Source organism: Hemitrygon akajei, chromosome 18 (assembly GCF_048418815.1).
Source record: "Hemitrygon akajei chromosome 18, sHemAka1.3, whole genome shotgun sequence".
NCBI lineage: Eukaryota > Metazoa > Chordata > Chondrichthyes > Myliobatiformes > Dasyatidae > Hemitrygon > Hemitrygon akajei.
The window spans coordinates 66467322-66491336 of NC_133141.1; the positions used below are offsets into that span (position 1 = coordinate 66467322).

Sequence of the window (24015 nt, forward strand, 5' to 3'; positions counted from 1 at the left end):
TCAACTGTAGCAGGAGAAAATGGGAAGTAACTTTATATTATGCAAGATGAGATCACGACCAAGAACCGGTGAGACTTTCTGGTACATGCCGTCTCAGAGTTTAAATTTACCTCTCTTGGATTACAACCCCAATTGGTGAGCTACAATAGTTGATTTGTAGATAGACAGACTGACAAATAGATGGATGCCAGAGTAACATATACAAAATGCTGGAGGAACTCAGCAGGTCAGGCAACATCTTGGAGCGGAATAAATAGTTTCATGCCAAAATCCTCCATCAGATGCTGCTCTGACCTGTTGTGTCCCTCCATCATTTTGTGTGTTTCTCTGCTGAATGTAACAAAGATAGCCACATAACCGAAATATCTCAAATGTCTACATTTAAAATTCATCACTTCAAAACCAGATACCTGATCGTAAACGCGTTTGGGACTATCAAGAGTTTTTTTTAAAAAAACCTGAATTAATTGGATTCTTAAAAGGGTGTCATTACCCACCTAGCAAACTACTTTTTCCAAAAACTCCCTTCCAGAAAGCGCAATAGAGCTATAAAAACAAAAACTTCATGCCATCTTAAACTTTTCTTCTCCCAGGCAATTCATCTGATCAAGCATTCTTGTTAGCACCCCACCCCCTCCATCTATGACCTGTCACTGCACTGTACTGTAAACACTTTAAATCACTTTTTATAATGCTATTTACATTGTAAATACATGCCAGTATTTATTTACTCATGCACATCTTATTCCATATCTATACTTCTAACTATATCTTATGTGATTATTTATTCTGTATAATTGTTGAATGTTGTTTTTTGTTGCATATTGTGCCAACACACCACAGCAAAGTCCTAATACATGTAAATGTAATGGTGAATAAAGTTAATCTATCTAGCCATCCTGTGCAAGTCAATTACATATTTTTGGAGTGTGACGAGGTAGAGCCAGATTGAGCACACCAAGCGCCCACACATGAACGTGATTAGGACCTTTGTAATTCCGCGATGTTAAATTACTTTGAAATACTGCGGTGGGGTCATTTACGTCTATCAGAAAGAGCAGCTAAAGCGTATCCGAAATGCAGTACTCCCAACAGCGTAGCACTCACTTAATGTGGAACTGGAATGTAATCGAGAGTTTTCTGATCATGCCCCCAGCGTGACTTGAACGCACAAACTCCATGAACTAGGGGTGACGTCCCCTGAGTCAAAGGTGACACCTCCATGGCACCAGTTTAATGTCTTGTCTGGAATATTCCTCCAATCACTCTCTCCCTCTCCCCAACGCCGCTGACCCTTCCCCTTTTCCACGAAGCGTTGAAATCGATTATTTATAAATATTGTGGTCTGTATTTCCCCGAATCCCTCCGCTAGGATGTTGCTTCTTTCTGTAATCCAAACTCGATGTACTTAATTCCCGGATCCCGAGCAACAATCATTTCGTTCTCCTTTACACTCGTGCACTAAAGAATGGCAATACGGAATCTTGAATCTTGAATCTTGAATCTAATGCGCCAGCTCCCCCTAATCTATGTGGTTTGCGGCAACAATATCGTTCTACGTATTTCATTATTGAAAAGCTGTCAATATCCAATTTAGCTCTTAATCAGCTAGAAAACCTGGATCATGCAAGTGGGCATAAAGCAATTGCAACGGAAACTCAGAATGTCGTTGGAAATCACGGCCTCAAGGCTCAAAGTGACGTTGTACTTGGAGAGGAGATTAGTGAGTGGGGAGGGTGGATTTCCATTTCAACGGGCTGCTCTGGTTTAGACGTTAGTCCGTCGGTCGTAAATACAATTTGTGAATTACCCAAGTGCAGAATGGTTCACATTTCCTCAATCGCAAATAAGACCCGTTTCTAATGATTAACAATCAACAAATCAACTATGTAAGAGTTTTCGGTGCAGTCTTTGAGGTTATATCCAGTATCGGTCGGAGTGTTCACCCTAAATATTAATTTTAATCCGTTTGCATTATAATACTATAAGTGCCGAAGTCGTAACCTGACTCCAGAACACAGCTCCAATTTCAACCTGGTAAGAAAAACCGATTGCCTAGTCTGATCCCAAGATCGCGTTACTATTGATCAAAGTCTGACTGTAAGCCCGGGCTCCCTGTAATATCCTGAAAAGTACGGCTCCCTATTTGAGAATGGTTGGACTAATAGGTTCGAGTAATCTGCATCCTGGCATAGCTTTTCGGTCTAATGAAATGTTTTGTGCTACCTTCGCTCCAGCAGCCCACTAGGACATACAATTCTATTTTCAGTCTGAAAATAAGGCAGGCAGGCACATACAAGAACAAATAGTACAAACACGTTTGAAAATGGCAAGGCAAACATGCAGCGACATCGACATCAAAGAAGACTCCTTGGGCATTAAACCCTTTAAGATAAACTGGTATAAAGAGATAGAGAAACCCATTCAGTTAACACCATTATCTCTATCTGTTTATCTGTGTACTTATCTATCTGTCTATTTACGTATCTATCTATGTCTATGTATGTATCTATCTATATGTCCAATTTTCTGAAAGTTGAATTTAAATTGGATTATTCAGAAATTAGTTTTTTATTTGCATTTACCACTTAGACACATAAGAGTAGGAACAGGTCATCTAGAGCAATGGAGACCCAAAATCCTGGAGGAAATCAGCAGATCGGATAACATCTATGGAAAAGAATAAACAGTCGACGTTTTGAGCCGAGACCCTGTATTATGCTACGTGTGTGTATATATGTGTGTGTGTATGTGTATATATGTGTGTGTGTATGTGTGTGTATATGTGTGTGTGTATCTATTTATCTTTCTTTGTTTTAAGCATTCATCCACACAAACAACCGTCTTACAATTGCAGACAAAATGTATAGACAGTATGCACATTGAGTGTTTCCTGATCAATTCATACTTTAACTTTATCTTGTTCCCCCCTCCCCTCCCCCAGTGCCCCCCAACAATTAGACCACGGCCAGAATCATCTTGTTGTGATGGCCTCGCCTGAAGTTATTGCATTTGGTTGAATGGGAATCTAATTAAAATCTAAATTTACTCTGTTGTATGAGCACGACTCACCGGCCGCTGACAAAGCTATGGTTGTCATTCATCTTTACAGGCAGGGTTTATAACGCTATTTCCTGCGATTTAAGCGTAGGGCTCGACAACTGATATGGCAATTGCCTCTTCAGCATCAACTTTATTTTCTTCATGCATTTGAAACTCCTGCCCACTAACCCCACCACTTTCAAAACTAAGATATTTTCTTCTGAGTGAAAATGAGAACCTTGTAGAAAACGCTACTGATTAGAACATGTTCCTTGTGGGAAAATGGCAGTTGCGTCAAACAAGACTTGGAAACCGTGTCGGCTTCTCGAATTCGGGTTACAACTTTCCACTGTAAAGGACTCATTTCACCCATTCCTTAGATTTCGTAAATTGTTCAGACTCGTGAAATTTGTTTTTTTATATATCACCGCGAGACTTGGGTTTAAAATTCACGGGATCATTTCGTTCTTTCCCCCAGAGATTGTTTTCCTTATAACCTTTAAAGGCTCTGCTACATTGAGTGCAGCCACCCCAATCTCCCTCGCCGACAAAGAACAGCAGTCTCTCTCTCTCTCTCTCTCTCTCTCTCTCTCTCCCTCCCGTATCAGGGGCTGCTTTAAAACAACTTCGCCAGTTAAGCCTAATTTTTCATCTACCTTCTGTGACACGAGAAGCGAATGTGTGCAACATTTCGACCTCTTGTTTTTGTCCACAGCCAACATCCGTGACATTTGGCAGTTCCTCTGACCCAAAGGATGAGAGTAATTTGAGCCGATACCTTCACTCTGGACTCTACTTTATGTAAATAAACGACCACCATCTTGGAAGAAATGCAAATTTTAGTATGTGCGCCGGGAGTGAGCGGTAGAAATAGATTTAAAAATCTTTTCAGAAAAGCTTGGGGCCCCCTCACAACAACTTGCGTTCAATGTGTTTTGCATCACGCTAATTCAAAACCGATCTTTGAGCGGATCTACCTAGCACCGTCATAGAAACTGTATAAATAACACGCAAGACCATCGCCATATTTTTCCTTAACTCTCACGTGAAAAAGAAGCATCCTGCCGCCGAAAGACTCTAGTTACCACAAAGGACAGAAAGAAACTTAGATGCAAAACTTTTCAACATTTTTCCGGCCCCATGAGGATCACTAAACAAATGACGCTTATAACAACTGACTATTATTGTTTTTTTTAATTTCCAAAAGGTATTACAATGGCATTTCGTCTTGAGTCATTCTGAAAGGAACTATTGATTGGAGGATTGCGTGGGGGTTTGATCACTAATGCATGTCCTGGTGCCCTGGTGCATTAACCTCTCTTCCTCCGGAGTACAACTGATTTGCATCTAAACGGAAGGAGGTTACCGTGTTTCCCTGCAAGTCATACATCCGATTATTAAAGAGATACAAGTAAAAGAGAGCATAGAAGTTTAATCGTTCTGGCCGAACGACGGTCAAAGGGAAAGGGACCCCCAACACACACACACACACACACACACACACACACACACACACACACACACACACACACACACACACACACACACACACACACACACACACACACACACACACACACACACGTTTTTCTTCCCTCTTCAGTGTAATCTCAACTAAACCATGTTTTAAATTAAATCTCAGAATTTAAATTAAATCTCAGAATAGTTCGTCCTTACGTAACGACTTTAAGAGAAAATAAACATTTTAAAAATTTAAGAAATAGAGTAAAATTTTTATGAGAACATTCCATCCATTATAAAAATGACAGATGGCCCCTCCTCTTGCTTTGTTACTACTGTTTTCCGCCTATTTTTAATTAAGGCTTATTGAACACAACGAGGGAACAGAGATAAGCAAAAATAAAAGATTGTTGCATTTTGGGATTACCTAATATTAAAAACAAAACTATCCAGAGGAAAACAAAACAATCACAAAACTCCAACACCCTTTCACTTTCCACAATGCATTCTGATTACTTTGAATGTAGATTTGAAATTTGTTATTATTTTGTTGTGTTAACGCATTGTTTGAGATTGTGTTCGCTGGATAAACTGAAGAATTCACCCAGCGAGGCTCCCATGTATATAAGTCGATTGTACAGGGACGATCAATAGTGCAAAGGTACAGACACGCTTGTACAATCCTTGGACTAAATTCCTTTTTCCCATACACTTCAGTCTCGAAAAAAAACAATGGCACGTGCCATATTTAATTTGCTAAAATGTGACAGATTTTTTTTAAGGATTATGACTGAGTTTCATTTGAGGTGACGTGATAGAAATACTCTCATTCATACAACATTGTAAACCATACTTCCCGATTTGATAGTTTTTTCCCCAAATTGTTTGTATATGTCATAAATAGAATAACTTTCAGGGTCATTCCCATTAGCACCAACTCTGCAGATCTCATTCGCAGCCAATTCATGTTCAAACCCAAGCAGGTTAAGGAGTTAAATGCTGAAACCCCTGAATTTATGGCTTGGCGGAAGAGGGATGGCGGTGCCCCCGATTTGCCATCTCCACACCGGGTGAGCTTTCTGCATCGAACAGGAATGATCAGAGCAAAACGAATAGGCTGGGCACAAATCACCATCATCCCCCACAACCAGTGAGGGTGGCGAGGGGAAATTGCCCATGAGGCTAAAAGCTGTCTTTACTGGCGTTGCTAATCCGCAAGTGACCCGTTTGCACTTCGACGTGTCTTTCAGCAAATTCTCCCTCTTTCCCGCCGCGGTCACCCAAGGTTGAATCCTATCAGGTGTCTTCGCGGAGTATCCCTTGGAGTTAAGCTGTTTGTCACGCCTGGAAGAAACCTGTTTCTTTTTTGTACCATTGTCCCACCTACCAATGGCCGAAGCTTTGCTGTGTAAAGTGCTGCGGTTTTGTTCTCCTTTTGAGGTAGAGTGTTTGGGGCGATGGACGGAGGCACCGTTGCCCCTCGCAGACTGCACTCCGCCATTTTCATTTCGGTGGATTCCCTGGACGAGTTTCGCTTTCCGCCGTTTCCTCTTGAGGCCATAGTTCCCCGGACCCTCGCGCTCTCCCAACTTCCAAAAGCCCGATTTGTGGATGGGATCGAAGACTCTCTGGGTATTCTGTTGGGCCGGGGCAGCGCTGGTGACTGTAGAATTCTGGTTTAAATCAGAACTCTTGAAAGTTTGTTTAATCCTCCCTTCAGCCTGGGTGTTGGGAGCTGGTGAAGTTCCCTCGTCCCTCCCGGAGGTTTTCAAATAGTTATTGCCGAGGCAGAGTGCAGTGGATGCACCGGAACGTGCATCTGAATGCAGCAAATCCCTTTGTTGTGAAGGCTGCGAGCTCTCTTGGTGGCTGGGTTGAGAGGCCCCACGCTTTGCTAAGTAGCTTGGGGTCAGAGTGGGATTTCTAGCCGTCTGCGGCTGTGACGCGTCGACCTCTTCGGCCTCAGTTTTAAGAGCGTTCTGGCGGCCAGTCGCGTTGCCCGAGGGCCCGTAACTCGGTTGGCGGCTGAACGGGCGCGACAGGGCTGCACCTCCGGCGTAAAGTGATTGACATTCCCCTGTCGCGAGCTCCGGCTTCTCCTCCAGTCCGGGTTGCCCCGGGACAGCAGGGGTCTTGTGACAGAGACTGGGTAAGGTGGCCCGCCTGAAGCGGATGCTGTGCAAGGAGGCACCGCTGAAAGCCGAACTGGAATCGGAGGCCGAAGAGCTTTCGTCGTCACTACTGCAGCCGGACAGTAGCGACTCTCCCTCTTCGTCTTCGTCCGTCGATCCGAAATCCGAGTCGTTTTCGGGATCTAGGCTGCAGTCTGAGTCGCTGGAGCATCCCAGAGAGGCGCCCTGAGTCATCTGCGCGCAGGGAGTTCCACTCAAAGCCTTTATATCCCCGCAAAGAACCATCCTTTTTACAGACTTCAAAACTGGTGGCGGTAAGGATGAATTATAGTTTCCGATAAATCCACTCTCCGCATTTTTGCTCTGATTGCAACAAGAATATTTCGCCCTGAAGTGAACGGGACTGCCCGCTCTATTGAGTCGAACTGCTATGGCGGGTTGAACTGTTCTGGGGTAACACCTGCCCTCGTCCTGATGAAACCCGTCCCGTTCTCGATACAGCGGGCAGAAACTGGATTTTCCGTCATTTTCATAGTTTGTGAAGCCTTGTTCGGCTGGATCGGTGATGGATCGGCAGCCGGGTCGCTCGAATAGGCCGCTGTTTTCAGTTGATTCGACAACTCGGTTGGATTCCTCCTCGCACGGCACGGCGGAGTTCCGAGTCCGCAACAACACCGTCCTCTCTCTACAGAAATCGGAGAAGTAACTGGGGTCTTGGCGGCTGGGAAAATGTCCCTTCTCCCTTACTTTTACCTTGAGTTTCTTCCTGGTGCATTCGGGGTCTTTGTAAACCGTGTACAGAGCCTCCAGGTCCTCTTTAGAAATGAGCGTACATTTGACTGCCCGTGTTGGCACAGATTTCATGGCTTTGAGCGTCCGTAGTTCCTGCAAATCGCAGCGACGCCTTTTGATTTTCAGGTACTCCATTCTTTTTCGGATCGTGGTCCTGGGGACATGCTTGAAGAGATCAGCTAGCACTTGAGACAGGGCGAACATTTGCTTGCCGTTAATACGCAGGTAACCCAGTCTAACGCCGAACATCTCCAAATGCCCAAACTGAAATCCATCCAGTGTAACACTTGAGATATAATCCACGCACCTTGGAATAATCCCAACCATTGTACTTGCCATACGAAAAAGAGTGAGGCCGGCTCTGCCATTAATTAAATTTTGTTAATATTAAATAATTCGCATAGAGAGCGACACTAAGGTTGGAATAAACAATTATGCATTTAATCGAAGCATTTAGGCGCCCGCTTATTTTAAGGTGTAACTAAACCCCGATTAGACGAGATATTTAAGATGGGGGGGGGGGGTCCAACTCCAACCCGCTTCGTTCCAAGAGTAAAGTTCTCAATAAAAGCCACACTTGTCCAGAGACACTCCACCAAATAATTTCCTTCAACTCAAAGCTGATTGGACACTTTGTACATGTGATGCAATAAAAGCCGATATTTAACCCCCCCATCTCCAACTCCACCTCCACTCCCCCCCCCACCACCCCAAACACTCATAACCACCCGAACAGCAAGTAGACATCACATTAAATATATCCTGCGTACATTTCCGCTGTTAAAGCGAGTTTTCTTTATTATCTGGAGTACCAGGATTCTTTAAACGACCATCGCAACATGCATGTTCAATGACGTCTGAACCTCATATATTCTTCCACAACCGTAAATCAAACCGTATGCTAATAAATTTGAACATCTCTTCATCACACAATGCGTATATTTATAAATCGCCCCGAGTTATAGTTTCTAAATCACAAAATTAAGCGATTTCCGAATCTAAGCATTTTGGGCCAATTCTAAACATAAATGTCACCTTTCATTTTAGTTTGGAGCGTTCTTTAAAAAAAAACTTTAACTGAACAGTTACAAAAGGCCTAAGGATTTAAGACGACTACAGAATAATTTTCGGAAATTTTACAACTCAACACTGACCCGAAACATGGAAGGCATTTTCTTTACTGTTAAAGTGGATTATATGTTGAATGTTCTTTAAAATTAAACTTCCTTGTATTATCGTGAACTATTTAATTTTACCCCCAAAATAAACTCAGATCAGTGACATTTTTATATTCTAATGAATAGTTATCCAGCGTCCTTTGCAACCACGTGTTGTGTCTGAGTTTAATCCATTGTTTAAATAAGACCACCTGGATGATACGTTAAAGGAAATAGAACTGAAATCCATATCTTCCAGTACATATGTACAACCAGTTGTAAATACGAATTTGATATATTATTTATTCTTCACCGAAAATAGTACAAAGAGCCAGGAAAGACTTAGTAGTGCTGTCTGAAAAAAAGGAAAACGCCTTTCGCTCCACCTGGATTCATTAAATGCGAGATTAATTCAAGTGGTATTAATTGCTGATTAGACCGCGGTTTAAGCTTTAACACAAGAGATTCTGCAGATGCTGGACATCCAGAGTAACACATACAAAATGCTGGAGAAACTCGGCAGGCCAGGCAACATCAATGGAAAGGAATAAGCAGTCGACCGTTCGAGCGGACATCTGATGAAGGGTCTCCGGGAAACGTCGATTCTTTATTCTGTTCCATAGATGCCACCGGGCTTGCTGAGTTCCTCCAGCATTTTGTGCGGGTTAAGTGCTTCTTTACAGAGATTGTCACAGTTTTTCCTCTCAGGTAAAGGGGCTGAAATTCACCTTTACAAGCCATTTGTAATTTTATTCAGTTTCCCGTTTCTTCCATTTTTGATCCAGTCTTTACAATTACGAACAAATAGTTTATTCATTTACAGTACATCACGCAGAAATTCATACTGGCAGGAAAATCTCTAAACTCACCAAACTATTGATCAAGTTCCTGTAATCAATGCCAGTACCAGTTAAGAGCAAACACGACAACGTCCTGTCTCCAAAATATTGATCAAGTTCCTGTAATCATTGCCAGCACCATTTAAGAGCAAACACACGACATCGTCGTATCCCCGACTCCAGATTAAACACGCTTTTGTATTCACAAGGAGAACGAGTTCCCTAAATGTAAAACATCCATGAGTCTATCAGATTACTGAATGGACAATGAAGCAACCCATGAACACTAACTCACTATTTATCTCGTGAAATATTTCAATTTATAAGACACTGCTTCAGAAAACTAAGCCTGGCTGTAGTTTCTAAGCACGTTAATGAGTAGCGAGAGGATAAAACGAGTTTTGTAAATAAGGGGGATCATATAAAACACTGAGTCCCAACATTATCATAATCGTGCTGAACTCCAACTAAAAATAAAACAGAAACACAAGAGATTCTGCAGATGCTGGAAATCTTGAGCAACGTATACAATCTGCCTCACTTTTTTTTGCTCTTTTCCACCGCTCACACACAAAACTATAAAACTAATTTATAGTTTTTAAAATGTATTGCACTGTATTGCTGCCGTAAATATAGCAATTTTTACGACACACGTCAGTGATAATAAACCTGATTAGATTCTGATTCAAATTTCATTTATTTATTTCAGTAGCTGCAGAACAAGAAAACGCTTTACGTTTTCCAAATTTGGAACTGACAATTTCCTTACTGTTTACTCCTCTGGCTAAGGACAGCTCAAAGCTGCTCATTTTCCACTTATTTCATCTAGAAGCGACACAATATAAGAGGTCATTGATCTTGCCCTTATCACTAACATTAATGCAGTTATCGAAGTTCGAAGTAACCCAGCAGGATACATGTTACATAAATCTAAAATCGGAACATATGTATATTCCCCTATGTTGATCTACCCGGAGAGCTCCCAATGCACCCGTTAAAACAACATTGCTTTTTTTTTTACATACACTCATTGAGGGTATTTCAAGCGTTATTTTTCAATATCCCAACCAATGTTTTTCGAAAGTCAAACACCGCCTTTATAATTAAAGCAGAATCCAATTTTGACGCGACTGCGTGACCCAGATATCATCCTTACAGCCACGAAAAACGCCGCCTTCAGACTTAATTTTAAAAACTATTTTTGCAACACTCTCAGGGCAGAGTCGTGTTTCCCTCTCTGGCTCACCCATATATTTGTTTTATCGGCAGGAAGTCGCTTACAGCCTCGTCGTTTAAAATATCAATTTCAGCATATGCTACTTCTTCACTCAAAATATTTTAAGTACGAAGTCATACCGAGAGGGCGATTATTTTTTTTAATTATTAGTGTCGGTTTTAAACCAGGTGATTGTTGCTGCGTTTCTCTGCAAGAGGCAGGGACTGCAGCTCAAACACTGCCCGAACTATTCTATTAAATACATGCAGTTTTTCAAATGCATTCGCTTCACTCTCCCTCTCTCTCTGGCCATGGTTTGTTTTGGCTCAGGTTACCCCTGAGCCACATTGAGACTTCACGCTCAAACAGATGCCTTAAACTTTTTTTAAAAAGGCGTTAACTTGATCGATCCGAGCCTTATCGGGAAGTAAATAGGCATTGGCTGTGTGGGGGTGGATACGGAGGCGGGGGGAGGAATAACCCTGTGTGGCACTGTGACCGGGGTAAATATGCGATGTCAGAGCTGGACGCCAAGCAGGCAGACAATGAGTAGGGTTGAGATGTAGCTTCGCCATTTGGATTCCCTACTTTGCACAGAGTGAGCCCTGGATCCAATTCGGAGTCCGTGTTGAATAATGACACAATAGGGCGAGCCATCTCGTAGTTCGGCTAAAACCTAAGGTTATGTGTTCCTTCCTATCTATCTATCTGTCCGTCTGTCTGACTCGGCCTGAAACGTTATCTCTTCATTCCTCTCCAAAGATGCTGCCTGGCCTACTGAGTTCCTCCAGCATTTTGTGTTTGTTACTCTGGATTTCCAGCATCTGCAGAATCTCCTGTGTCTATCTATTTTTCAGTCTGTTCATCTACAAACTTTATTCTCTTATCAACTTTGTCATTCATCTCTCTCCATAAAAACACCCACGTTTATGTGGGTATGCCTGCATGTAAACATTCGTATGTAATGTAGATATGTGTTTATACAAATGTACCCAATTTGCATAAACACACACACGCACACGCCTACATGTGTGGGCACACATATGTTAAAAACATATATATACATATGTTTTTGTGTCCATTCATTTCATCAATATGCATTTGCATATACACAAACCTGAGCAGAAATACAGAACCAGAGGTTCTGTATACAGAGGGTCATGTTGCAACTCTACATATCTCTGGTGAGACCACACTTAAGAGTATTGTGTTCAATTCTGGTCACCTCATTATAGGAAGGGCGTGGAAGCTATGGAGAGGGTGCAGAGGAGATTTACCAGGATGTTGCCTGGTTTGGAGAACAAGTCATATGAAGCAAGGTTAGCAGAGCTGGGACTTTTCTCTTTGGAGCGTAGAAGGATAAGAGGGAACTAGATAGAGGTCTACAAGATTATAAGAGGCATAGATAGGGTGGATAGTCAGTACCTGTTTCCCAGGGCACCAATAGCAAACACCAGAGGGCATATGTACAAAATTAAGGGAGGGAAGTTTAGGGGAGACATCAGGGGTAAGTTTTTTTACACAGAGGGTTGTGAGTGCCTGGAATGACTTGCCAGGGATGGTGGTGGAGGCTAAAACATTAGGGGTATTTAAGAGCCTCTTGGACAGGCACATGGATGAAAGAAAAATGGAGGGTTATGGGGTAGAGTGGGTTTAGTACTTTATGTTAAGGTTTATATAGGTCAGCACAACATGGAGGACTGAATGGCCTGTACTGTGCTGCAGTGTTCTATGGTTCTAACCACATGTGCATATATTGCATTCCCTCTCTCTCTCTCTCACACACACACACACACAATGGCATTTGAGGGCGTGTGCGTGCGCGCGTGTGTGTGTGCATGTGTGTGTGCATGTGTGTGTGTCTGTCTATATACGTGACCCTGTGTCTGTATCTATTTATAGATTATGTGCGAGTGTCTGCATACTTGGTTTGTATCGTACAATTAATGGCTCGCCAAGCACATATGTGAATGATATATATTTACACGTGTGCATCCCTGTCTCAATGTGCGTATATTTTGAAGAAAAAAATATAACATCTCGGGCTCAAGTTACTCCACCTAATACGACGAGCTATTTTTCGAATATATAAAGCTGACATCAGCCATTTTGTGAGAGAAGTCTTTAAAATCCACCCAACAAATACAACATCTCACTGGACAACCGGGTTCTTTGAATAATGAAAAGAAAGCCAGATTATGTCACAATATTCCCCAAGTAACAGGATGCAGATGTCAGGTATACTTGGGAAAGATCCTGTGCCAGATGATAGTGCAAGTACCTTGAATATGGAACCTCACTGGTCTCTCGGAGATTATTCCATGTCCACTGTGTAGTTAGAATGGAGCTTTTGAGTTATTGTATCTTACTACTGGAAATTAACAACATTTGGAGTCACCACCTACTTCTATAATACAGAAATTGGTATTCCATTACCGTTAATTGATGAGTGCAATCAAATGTTAAACCGCTTTTTATAGTTTACCATAATTCTCTTAACCCCATCAGCCCCACTGGGGCACAGGCCGCCAACAGCAGCTCACCAGAGTCCTCTGCCCTGGGCCAGGCTTTCACGCTGTCCCCAGGTGTAGCCCATCTTCTTGGTGTATCCGTCCTCTCCCAGGGATGAGGCCTTTCAAGCTTCTGTAGCTCTGGGATTTTACAGGATGGGATTGCTAGACCCATGGAAAACCCTTCTCCTTTTGCAGCCGAGCTTGAGACCGCCCATGGTGGAGTTTTCACATAGTTACTTGTCTGCTAATATTTACCCAATAACCATTGTAAAGTCTTGAGAATGGAGTGATTGTTAATCAGGGGTACAGACACAATATGGTGATCTTACCCGATCTCTCTAAAATATTCACAACTGCACACAAACACTCAAATGTGTACAAACATTCTCAGGTACACATTGTGTACGAACAAAAGAAAAGTCCAAGACATGTAATCTCACCTTTACGGGACACTCCTCTTATATAGAGCTAATATAAACCTATGCTTATTTTGTTTTGTGTTCAGTGTCAATCATCCCTCATTAAGATCCCGGCGCTACGTATTTTTTGATTCTCGTATTGAAGGGTGTCACATCCTGCATTGTATTTTTCACCTTAAAACTATCAATGAAACCTCCGGGGTTGGGCTGCCAAATTTCACTTTTGCTACTGTTTCACCAGACTGACCCCACCCTAGAAGTACAATGCAAAAATAAATTCTGCATGTAGATGTGGTGAACACCCCTGTTCTCTCCTTCGTGTGTTATTTATCAGTCTCGCGAACGACCTCCCGGACTAGTCAGACAAAGTCTGCGAGCAAACATTAGCTTGGACTGTATCACAGGAGATTCTGCAGATGCTGGAAATGCAGAGCAACACACACAAGATGGTAGAGGAACTCAAATGGCCAGTTAGCATTTATGGAAATTAATAAACAGTCGACATCTCGGGCCTGATGAAGGGTTCGGTCCAAAATGTCCAATGTTTATTCACCTTGATAGATACTGCCAGGCCTATTGAGTTGCTCCAGCATTTTGTGTGTGTTGCTTTAGGTTTTACTTGTACAGTTCAAAGTTCAAAGTAAATTTATTATCAAAGCACATATACATCAACATGTACAACCAAGGAGCTCAAGTCACACACATACTTCACATCTCCGATCCCATTCCACGTCCAGGCCAACACAATACTGCAACATTTGTTAGTCCTTTTGCTCATTTTAGAAATTCCCTGCAAATCGCATAGTAATTCAGCACACTTTCTTACCGTCTCCTAATTTGATTGTCTATTAATCTAGCAATGCATTGTTACAAAAAGTACCTTTTGATGAATTAGACCCTTCTGTAACAATGCTGTAATTACTTCTAAATTATCTGATCATACACTGAATTGATATATTATCTTGAATACATTTTGTAAGCACTGAAATTTTTACTCACTTTTTAAAATATGCCTTAATTATTACTCTGAACTTTGAAATTGTGTGAATTGGTAGGGATTCAGTAAACCATTTTGTTTTGGAATCTGAATCAGAATTAGGCTTAATATCCCCTAACAAATGTCATGAAATTTGTTGTTCTGTGGCAGCAGTACATTGCTATAAAGTACAGTGCAATAAAAACTGTACATTACAATAAGAATATACATGTTATAATTAAATTAAGTAAGTAGTGTAAAAAGAGAGAGAAAAAAGGAAATAGTGAGGTAATATACATGGGTTCATTGTCTATTCAGAAATCTGATGGCAGAAGGGAAGAAGCTGTTCCTGAAATCTAGAGCGTGTGTCTTCAGGCTCCTGTACTTCATCCTCAATGGCAGCAACGAGAAGAGGGCATGTCCTGGGTGATGGGGGTCCTTAATGATGGATGCAGCTTTTCTGAGGCCTTTTGAAGATGCGCGAGCAAGAGGGAAGAGTATAAGGTTAGCTGCTCAGCCGCCTTGTTTTAAGATCCTATTCATGCACTGACATATTCCTTCTTGAAAGATTTTTTCTTGTGTTCTGTTTGCAACACGTTTAAGAGCACAGTTTTGGAGAGGTTTGTTGGCGCGATGAAGCATGCAGCAAAATATTTACTATCTCACGTCATCTCCAAATTTGGTCGGCATTGTTTTGACTTCCAGGCAATGTTGCGTCTAGAACTTCTTGTTTGAGTTGAGAACCCGTCGTAGAAAAACAATTGCAGAATCTTCAACCTTCTGTGAAAGCGGTCACGTTTATAAAAGCAAATACCAAAAGAGGAATATCATAAAATGAAACTACTCAGAACATCATCAATTATCTGATACAGATGCAACTAAATCTTCCTGTATTCCAAACCTTATATGATACGCTAAGTAATTCAGTTCTATGTTCCTATATTCAACATTTAATATAATCCAGGTGTCCTGTAAAATCCTTGCGGGACCCGTCTGCATGCATTGACGTTTAAATGCAATCACTGCGGAACGCATTCTGTTCAAGCCAACACGGTTTTATCGTCGTGCACCTCTAATTAAAACAAGACTAATTGTTTTCTGAAGAGTAAAATTCACAGTGTGAAGAATAAATTCTCGTTATCTATATCTCAGATTCTCTGTTATTGTTTTAGATGTCGTCTTTTTTCACTGAGTGTATTTTGCGATATGTGCGTTGAATATGTGGTGGGGGGGGGATTTTCTGTAAGCATCAATAAATTAGCTTAAAACGTGCGGTACTTGCACCATTCACAATATTTCACCTAGTGCCAGAATCTGTCCTGTAGAATCCTCATTCTTATTAACATCTCTTACGTTTTTTCTCTTTCTTTCTTCCCTTTAAGCGCTCCATAAAACCCATTCATTTCTGATGTTAGTCAGATCCTAATGCTATATACTCTGGATATCAGAGCGGTCCTTGGAATCATTACTATATCAAAGTTGCTATATAAATGGCAATATATAAATGTATAAATAATATATAATTTATAAATATAGAAATGGTTGTGACTATATTAACCATCATTGTAAGTTCTGAAGGAGCCACAACTTGCATTAGAGGGTACACGGTCTTAAAACAGTGTGTATGAATTATTTCTAAACACAATTATGAGGGTATTTGTCAGAACCAGAATCAGGTTTAATATCACTGACAAATGGCATGAAATTTGTTTTGCTGCAGCAGTACAATGCAATAGGTAGCAATTACTATAAATTGCAATAAGAATATATATATTATTGTAATTTATAGTATTCATTGTGTTCATTGTCAAACCGATGAACACTACCTCACTATATATAAATATATATATATATTTATTTAATAGATATATTATACAATTATGTGTGTGCGCGTGTGTATATGAGTATGCGCGTGTTAAATAAGTAGTGCATAGGAGAGCAAAAATAGTGAGGTAGTGTTCATGGGTCGGAAAAAATCGACCCGTGAGCACTATCTCATTATTTTTGCACTTTACCGGTTTTATCTATATAAAGTTCATTTATAAACCAAAACGTTTGTTGTGTTGTGGGCGATCGGCGTGCTCTATGCTGTAGATACCGAATCGCTGCGGTGCTGGATGGAATCTGATTCGGAATAAAACATTACTTTGGGGTGAGCAGTAAGTGCTGGCCTTGTCATCAACAATCACACAACGAAAAGGAAATTGTAAAATGTAAAAATTCAATAAGGAATTCTCGTTCCCGGAAAATGAGGAAGGTAAGAGAGTGAGATTTTGGACCTTGCGATATGTTTACAGCGGACAACAGATGTATTTCAATTCATAGGTTGTAGCAATATTTTTTTAAAATTTAAGACGCCATTCCATCCACATCTTGAATCTATTCAAACTTGGCAAAAGTTTTTGCTATGTTCTGTGTAAGTATATTCTCAGCAAAATAAGGAAAATAACCTATTCTAGCAACACATTAGTTTTGCTTAATTCCTTCTACACGACGCGGTTTTATTACAAGGACTGCAATGATTAACAGGTACCGAATTAAAGAGAAATTGACCGACCGTCTTCAGTCTGGTCAGGTTACCTGAAAGGTTGTAGGGAATATTGATCAATTGATAGTTCTAGGTACATTAGTCACAACAATATATTGCATACTTGTACAATTCAGCAACGATAAGCAAGACAGCCTAAGCAAGTCTCTTTTACTGGGCTCAAAGATCACATTCCTTATTAGAACATCACGCTACCCCAAAGCTATCTGTATCCTTTAAATGATTACACTATTAATGAATTTTCAGAATGTTATAGGTTAATGTATTTCCACGTCCATTAGTAAAGGCCAATTCTACACTGTCTGGTAACACTAATTGCTCAAGATGAATGATCTCTTAAAATAAGGTTGTACTTGTACATGGCGCTGGCAGATAATAATACGAGTAACCAACTACATAGTTAGATTATTATGGTAACACGGTTGTATTCTTCGCCAAGAAAGATGACACTTCGTGGCAGATCATTTTGAGTCATAGAACACTACAACACAGAAACAGACTATTCGGCCCATCTAATCCGTACCAAACTATTAATCTGCCTACTCCTGATTCTGATTCGGATTCCCAGCGACCTGCACCCAGACCATATCCCTCCGGAGCCATCCCATCCATGTACCTATCAAAATTTCTCTTAAATATTGAAATCGAACCCTCATCCACCATTTCCACTGGTAGCTCGTTCCACACAGTCAGCACCCTCTGAGTGAAGAAACTTCCTCTCATGTTGCCCTTAAATATTTCACCGTTCACCCATAAACTCTAGATCTAGTCTCCCCCAAACTCAGTGGAAAACGCCTACTTACATTTACCCTATCTATGCCCCTCATAATTTTGTATACTCTGTCAAATCTCCCCTCATTCTCCTACACTGTAGGGAATAAAGTCCTAACCTATTCAACCTTTCCTTATAACTCAGGTCCTCAAGTCCCCGCAACATCCTTGTAACCTTTTCATCCATTCCAATATTTTGGAATAGTTATTTTTGTCCATCAGCAGCTACGAAAATACATGGAACCTACTTATTATAATTAAGAATTATCTAACCTTTTATTTTATAACACTACCCTCTCTTTCGTGTTTTTTTCTATTAATTCAAATGATTGACTAATTCAATTTTCCTTTCAGGGAAGGAAATCTATTTCTAAGGATCTGATCAACTTGAACGGGTAATGATTCCGGGAATGAAAGGGTTAACATGTGAGGAGCGTTTGATGGCTCTGGGCCTGTTCTCGCCGGAGTTTAGAAGAATGGAGGGGCGGGGGTCTCATTGAAACCTATCGAATATTGAAAGGCCTAGGTGGAGTGGATATAGAGAGGATGTTTCCCATAACATTAGGGAAAGACCAGAGAAATAAATTGACGTGCCTTTCTCTCGCCTTTAATTTTCCGACGCCGGTTAGCCTCGGCTTGTTCTTCTGGAAAGGATTTTGCCTATCAGCCCCAAACCTAAAAAAAATGGCATCCCTCGCCGCAGAGACACACAAGCAAGCTGCCCATAAATAATCTGCCGCATATTAGCAGGGAAAAAAATAGAACAATTGAATAAGAGCATGATCGTGCAGTTTAAACAACCTCAGCTAATGCGGCGCATTGTTTCTTTCTGTGCATTAATTTGTCACAGCAAAGTCGGAAGTTTTAATTCTCAGAATCACTGAATTTAGAATCATGTAGGGTTGCGATTTGTCAACGCACCCACGCACGTCCCACTGTCGCTTTTTTGGTATCAAACCAAGCACTGAATACAAACAAGCGCGATCACGTTCACACACAAATTAGCATACATACAGAGTAATGCAGACGTACACTGGCACACTCATATTAATACGCTCACGTAGATACACCAACACCAAACTACAGACCAAGCTAACACATATAGGAACACACTCACAAATTTACACACACACACATTAAAGTGCAAATGCACGTTAACACACACATTCACACAATAGCTCACACGTAGATATAGCAAAATATCTACTTAGACTAAGCTAACACATATGAACTTAAATCGTAAATTTACGCTCGCACAAATTAACAGGCACATTAATATACATGCATATTAACACACACATATACGCACATATTAATACATACACGTAGATGCACCAGAACACCTACCTACAGACTAAGCTAATACACATATGATACTCCTGTACCAAGCATCACTTTATGGATATATAATCAATCTATCTATATAAACTTTCTTGTGTATTTATTGTGTTTTTATTATTGTGTTCTTTATCTTATTGTGTTTTTTGTGCTGCATCGGATACTGAGTAACAATGATTTTGTTCTCCTTTACACTTGTATATTGGAATTGGTATTAACCAATTTTGAATCATAAATTCACATTTGCACAATCTAATACGCACATTAACAGTCACGCAGACCCTTTTTTTTTTAGAAATATTGATCCTATTTTTAAGAATACAATCCCTGTGCTTTGAATGGCCCCGCACATTCCTGGCTATTTAGGTAATGATGTGGATTTAGTGGCTGCCCGGTTGCTTATTGACCCGTGATCACAATACAATGACCCACCTGACCCCTGGCTGACCCCTGACACTGGGCGAACTCAATACACCATTAAAGGGGAAGGGACGTGCAAACAAAGGCTGGGGATATTGTTCTTCATTAAGAGAATGCGGGATTACAAATATAAACACACTGGCTCGCTAACGGCAAACATGGAGGAAACCTTGTTTGCCGTAAAAATACAGTAAATCAACGCGCTAACATTCTCTGGCATTTCTGTTTGGACATAAAAAGATTACGGGGATGAATAGAGTAAGTAAAGCCCGTGTGAAATATTGCAATGTATACGTCCGCTTCGGAAAAACGAGGCTGGCTGTAGTTTCTAAGCACCTTAAAGAGTAGCGAGAGGATAAAGAGTTTCATAAATAAGGGGGAATCATATGAATATTGAGTCCCAACATTATCACAACCTTGCTGAGCCCCAACCAAAAATAAAACAGATTCTGCAGATGCTGGAAATCTTGAGCAACACATACAAAATGCCTCACTATTTTTTGCTCTTTTGCACTACTTATTTCTATCTGTCCACCATTATTCTATCTCTCTATCAACTTCTATATGTATTTATATATAGATACCGACATATTTCTTATTACAGTATATATTTTATTGTACAAGATGAATATTTCTTTTGTTAATAATATATATCTAATTGTTATGTATATATTTTTTTTTATCTATGCCACTGTACTGCCTCTGCAAAACAACAAATGTCACGACATATGCCTGTGATAATAAATCTGATTCCGGTTCTGCATCTGCTGGAGGAACTCAGCAAGTTAGCCAGCATCTATGGAGGGGAATGAACAGTTGACGTAAATCATAGAACATAAGCGGGATATATTCTCGTAATGTACTGTAGAAGCTGGCATCCAAAATTAAAGCAAGAGCTGAACGAATTTCTAAAAAGGGTCAACCTTCTCTCCAATTCCAAACTAATGCGCAGGGGAGAGATGATTGACAGCTCCAATTTCCTGGGGAACGGTGAACAATAAGGGACGCACAAAACACGTGGAAATCAATTGAAGGGTTCCATGCGGAACGTTTATCCGGTTATACCTCCTACACCCATCCACCCCCACCCCCGACCTCTCTAGATGTGAGTACAGAGCTCAGAAGCGCAGGCCCAGTTATTTCAAAGTCCACCGACCCGACAGCAAAATCTTCGCCGCCGGAAAAGAAGCTCAGGCAGAAACACTTTGTGCGGGAGGCCGGGAAGAAACGACGCGATTTCCTGATATCCTTTTCTTATCCATCTGCATCTCTTTCAACTCCGCGCCGACTAGTAAAGCGTTACACGCTTCGGCTGACGGATGTAGGGTGGAGAAGGGAAGGGGGTGGGGAAGTTTGAGTGGTATCTGCACTTGCTGAATCGTAACAATGAAAACCCTAGTAAGAAAGGGAGGTAAACTGTGGGAGCTGTTGGGGCTGGATTTCAAATTAATGCATGTTGCAATGTGTTTAAGCTATTGTTGTCTCGAGGCCAGAATGCTTCTAATGGATTGAAAACATTTTGGGAAGTGCATTTAAAATCTCAGAGCAACACACACAAAATGCTGGATGAACTCAGAAGGTCAGACAGCATCTATGAAAATGAATAAACAGTCGACGTTCCGGGCTGAGACAGTTCATCAGGACCCGTGTCCTGTGTGTGTTGTTCTGGATTTTCAGCATCTGCAGAATCTCTTGTGCTTTTTTAAAAGTTTAAAATGTCAGCAGTTCAGGTGCTGATGCTTAAAGGGAAGAGAGGTAGAGCGTCAGAGATATTAAGAGGAACGAGGATTCTCTAGAAGAGTCTTGGCGAATTATTGCAAATGGTGTAATTGTCGAACGTTTTAGACGGGTATAGACGCTTACAGAAAAATCCTCTACATATAGAACATATATCACTACATACACTCAGTGAAAAAGAACATTTAGGTTTATGACATTGAAAACGAGATACAGCTCATTCTCCACGCTATGAATTTTACTCTTAATAAAAGATTCATCCAGTTCACATGGCGCCCAATCTTCTCCTTTTTGGGCGTTTATGGTTCCGGATGGCTATGTGGGTAATGACTGTGAAAATGTGCTTAGAGCTAGAACTGAAATTGTGTGGCACTTCGTGACTTTTGCGAATAGCTGGGTGATTTTGCATCGTGAAGTACAATGAGTGTTCTGGGTCTTGAGCTTGAGTGTCTATAGAATGTCGAATCTTCTCTTCGCTGGGAGTTTAGAGAGACCCTTCCCGGCCATGATCTCTGCTGCCCTCCCAGCTCTTGACCACGCACTCAACCAAGATTCGCATCTATCACCTTGTAGCTTGCAATCTTTCCTTCTGGTCTCTCCCCCTCCCCCACCCGCCCACTTCCTTTCCAGTTCTCATAAGAGGTCTGGGCCCGAAATGTCGACAGTTTATTTATTTCCATGGATGCTGCCAGACCTGCTGAGCTCCTCCAGCATTTTGTGTGTGTTGCTTTGGATTTCTAGCATCTGCAGAATCTCTTGTGTTTGTAACGATGGTTATGCTTGTTTATGTTTAGCTGTTTGGGATTATTGTCTAGATTCAATGCGGGGAGTGAAAGAATGCCTTTCTTTCTCTGCTGTAAATTCTCTTAATGATAAATACTTCACTCAGATGAAAACAGATATTTGTGTCTTAGGAGAAGCTGAAAATTCGATGTCGATCAGTTAAACTTGATTTCCTTCAGACTTGTGGTGTTATCCCGAAACTTGCTTTTCCCGAACTTTTCCATCATTGGGTTTTCTATCTTAGTGTTAACATTTGAGTTTGTTTGCTACTTTGTATATAAACGCTTTCCTGTTTGTCCATTTAAGCAGTCAAACCATGTCAGAAATACATAATAAACACGTTGTATATTACATCTACAGGTGTGTGTGCATGTGAGAGGGGGAACTGTTTAATTTTACAAATGCGGTGCTGTTGTAAATCCCCACAGGACCAGGCCTCGGCTTGGATTCTTTTCTAACTTCATTTTCCCAGGAGCATATGATTTGTAAACTGCCTCCTCCCTGCATGTACAGTGACCTTATCATTTTCAAGTATTCTAGTCCAGTTTTGGTCTTTCTCTGAACTACAAGGGATCTTGATGTTTTATATTTTTTAGGTTCCTAAGGTTGTCATAGCCAGGGGTGGTAGTGGGGATAAGCTCCTATTACCTATAAAGTGCTCCAAATGGCATGCGACTCTAACAGCCTCTGACAAACAAGACAACTCTTGGCCTTCACATGTGGCTTAGCTACTAGGCCCAGCAGAACTATTTCTACTGACAAGTGAAGGGGCAAATGTGGACCACTGGCACCTCAAAACCATTTGCTTTGGGCAGGTGGGACTCGTCAGCCTTGGACAGCAGCCCACCTAGGAGAAGGAAAACTCTGATTTTAAACCTCCACTGCCTTGCAGCTATACCCTCCCATGGGAAAGGCTTTGGGAGTAAGCCCCGAGGAAGAAATCCAGAGCCGGGGTCCCTAAGGCAGTTTGATGTTGTTTACAACTTCACTCTGGCAACCTCTGTGACGACACTGGTGCCAAGCTGTACGGGCGCTTGCCCTTCCCTTGGACTACATCAGTGACATGGACAGGGGGAACCCGCTGCATGGGCAACAGCCGGTTCATCAAACCTTCCCATCTAGGCTTGAGCCCTGGAGAGGACATAGTCCACCAGAGGCACAAACCCATGATCCCCTGGGATCGACAGCTGCCTACTCTATTTTTTTAAAAAGTTAATTTTCTTTCCTATTGATAAACCTTTAATCCTGGAGAAGTAACCCATAAGACTAGAAGCAGAATTAGGCCATTTAGTCCATCTTGTCTGCTCCTCCATTCCATCATGGCTGATTTATTATCACTCTCAACCCCATTCACCCGATTTCTCCCCATAACCTCTGATGCCCTAACTAATCAAGAACCTATCAACGCCCACTTTAAATGTACCCAATGATATGTTCCCCACAGTCATCTACGGCAATAAATTCCACAGATTCACCACCATTTGGCTAAAGAAATTCCTCCTCATCTCTGTTCTAAATGGACGCCCTTCTATTCAGAGGTTGTGCCCTCCGGTCCTAGACTCCCCTACTATAGGTAACATCCTTTCCACATGCACTCTATTCATTCTCTGTAATTATTACCCTCACCACGATATCACACCAGCTCCACATAGAATCCTGGAGTTTGCTTTTTTACAGTTGAGCTTTTGAACCATCTTAATGACCTAATAGTTTTGCGGTCTGAACTGAAGTCTCAAAGGTGCAGGACTGTTGTGCCATGGTGTGTATGGGCTGAACCGAGGCTGTGGGGCCTAGGCCTGAGAGTGGGGAATGAGCCAATGTTTTGCCATTGCTAGAGTAGACTTGGAGGTGATTTGATGTGGCAAAACCGT

The 24015-nt window shown here is 41.3% G+C and overlaps 1 protein-coding gene across 2 annotated transcripts; it reads right to left on the bottom strand.

Moving 5' to 3' along the window:
- Positions 1 to 4217: 4217 nt before the first annotated feature.
- Positions 4218 to 8012, bottom strand: LOC140741501 (SKI/DACH domain-containing protein 1-like). Of its 2 annotated transcripts, XM_073071777.1 has the most exons (2): positions 5891 to 8012; positions 4218 to 4417 (listed from the first exon to the last, which is right to left on the bottom strand). In XM_073071777.1, the coding sequence occupies exons 1-2, from the start codon at positions 7764 to 7766 to the stop codon at positions 4353 to 4355; spliced, it is 1941 nt and encodes a 646-aa protein (XP_072927878.1). In that variant the 5' UTR covers positions 7767 to 8012; the 3' UTR covers positions 4218 to 4352. The 2 variants fall into 2 exon arrangements, with proteins under 2 accessions (XP_072927878.1, XP_072927877.1); XM_073071776.1 differs by having other exon boundaries at positions 4218 to 8012.
- Positions 8013 to 24015: the final 16003 nt, after the last annotated feature.

What these genes read in the sequence shown, in the direction of transcription:
- LOC140741501 (XM_073071776.1), bottom strand. Translation starts at nt 7,766, where the DNA reads ATGGCAAGTACAATGGTTGGGATTATTCCAAGGTGCGTGGATTATATC.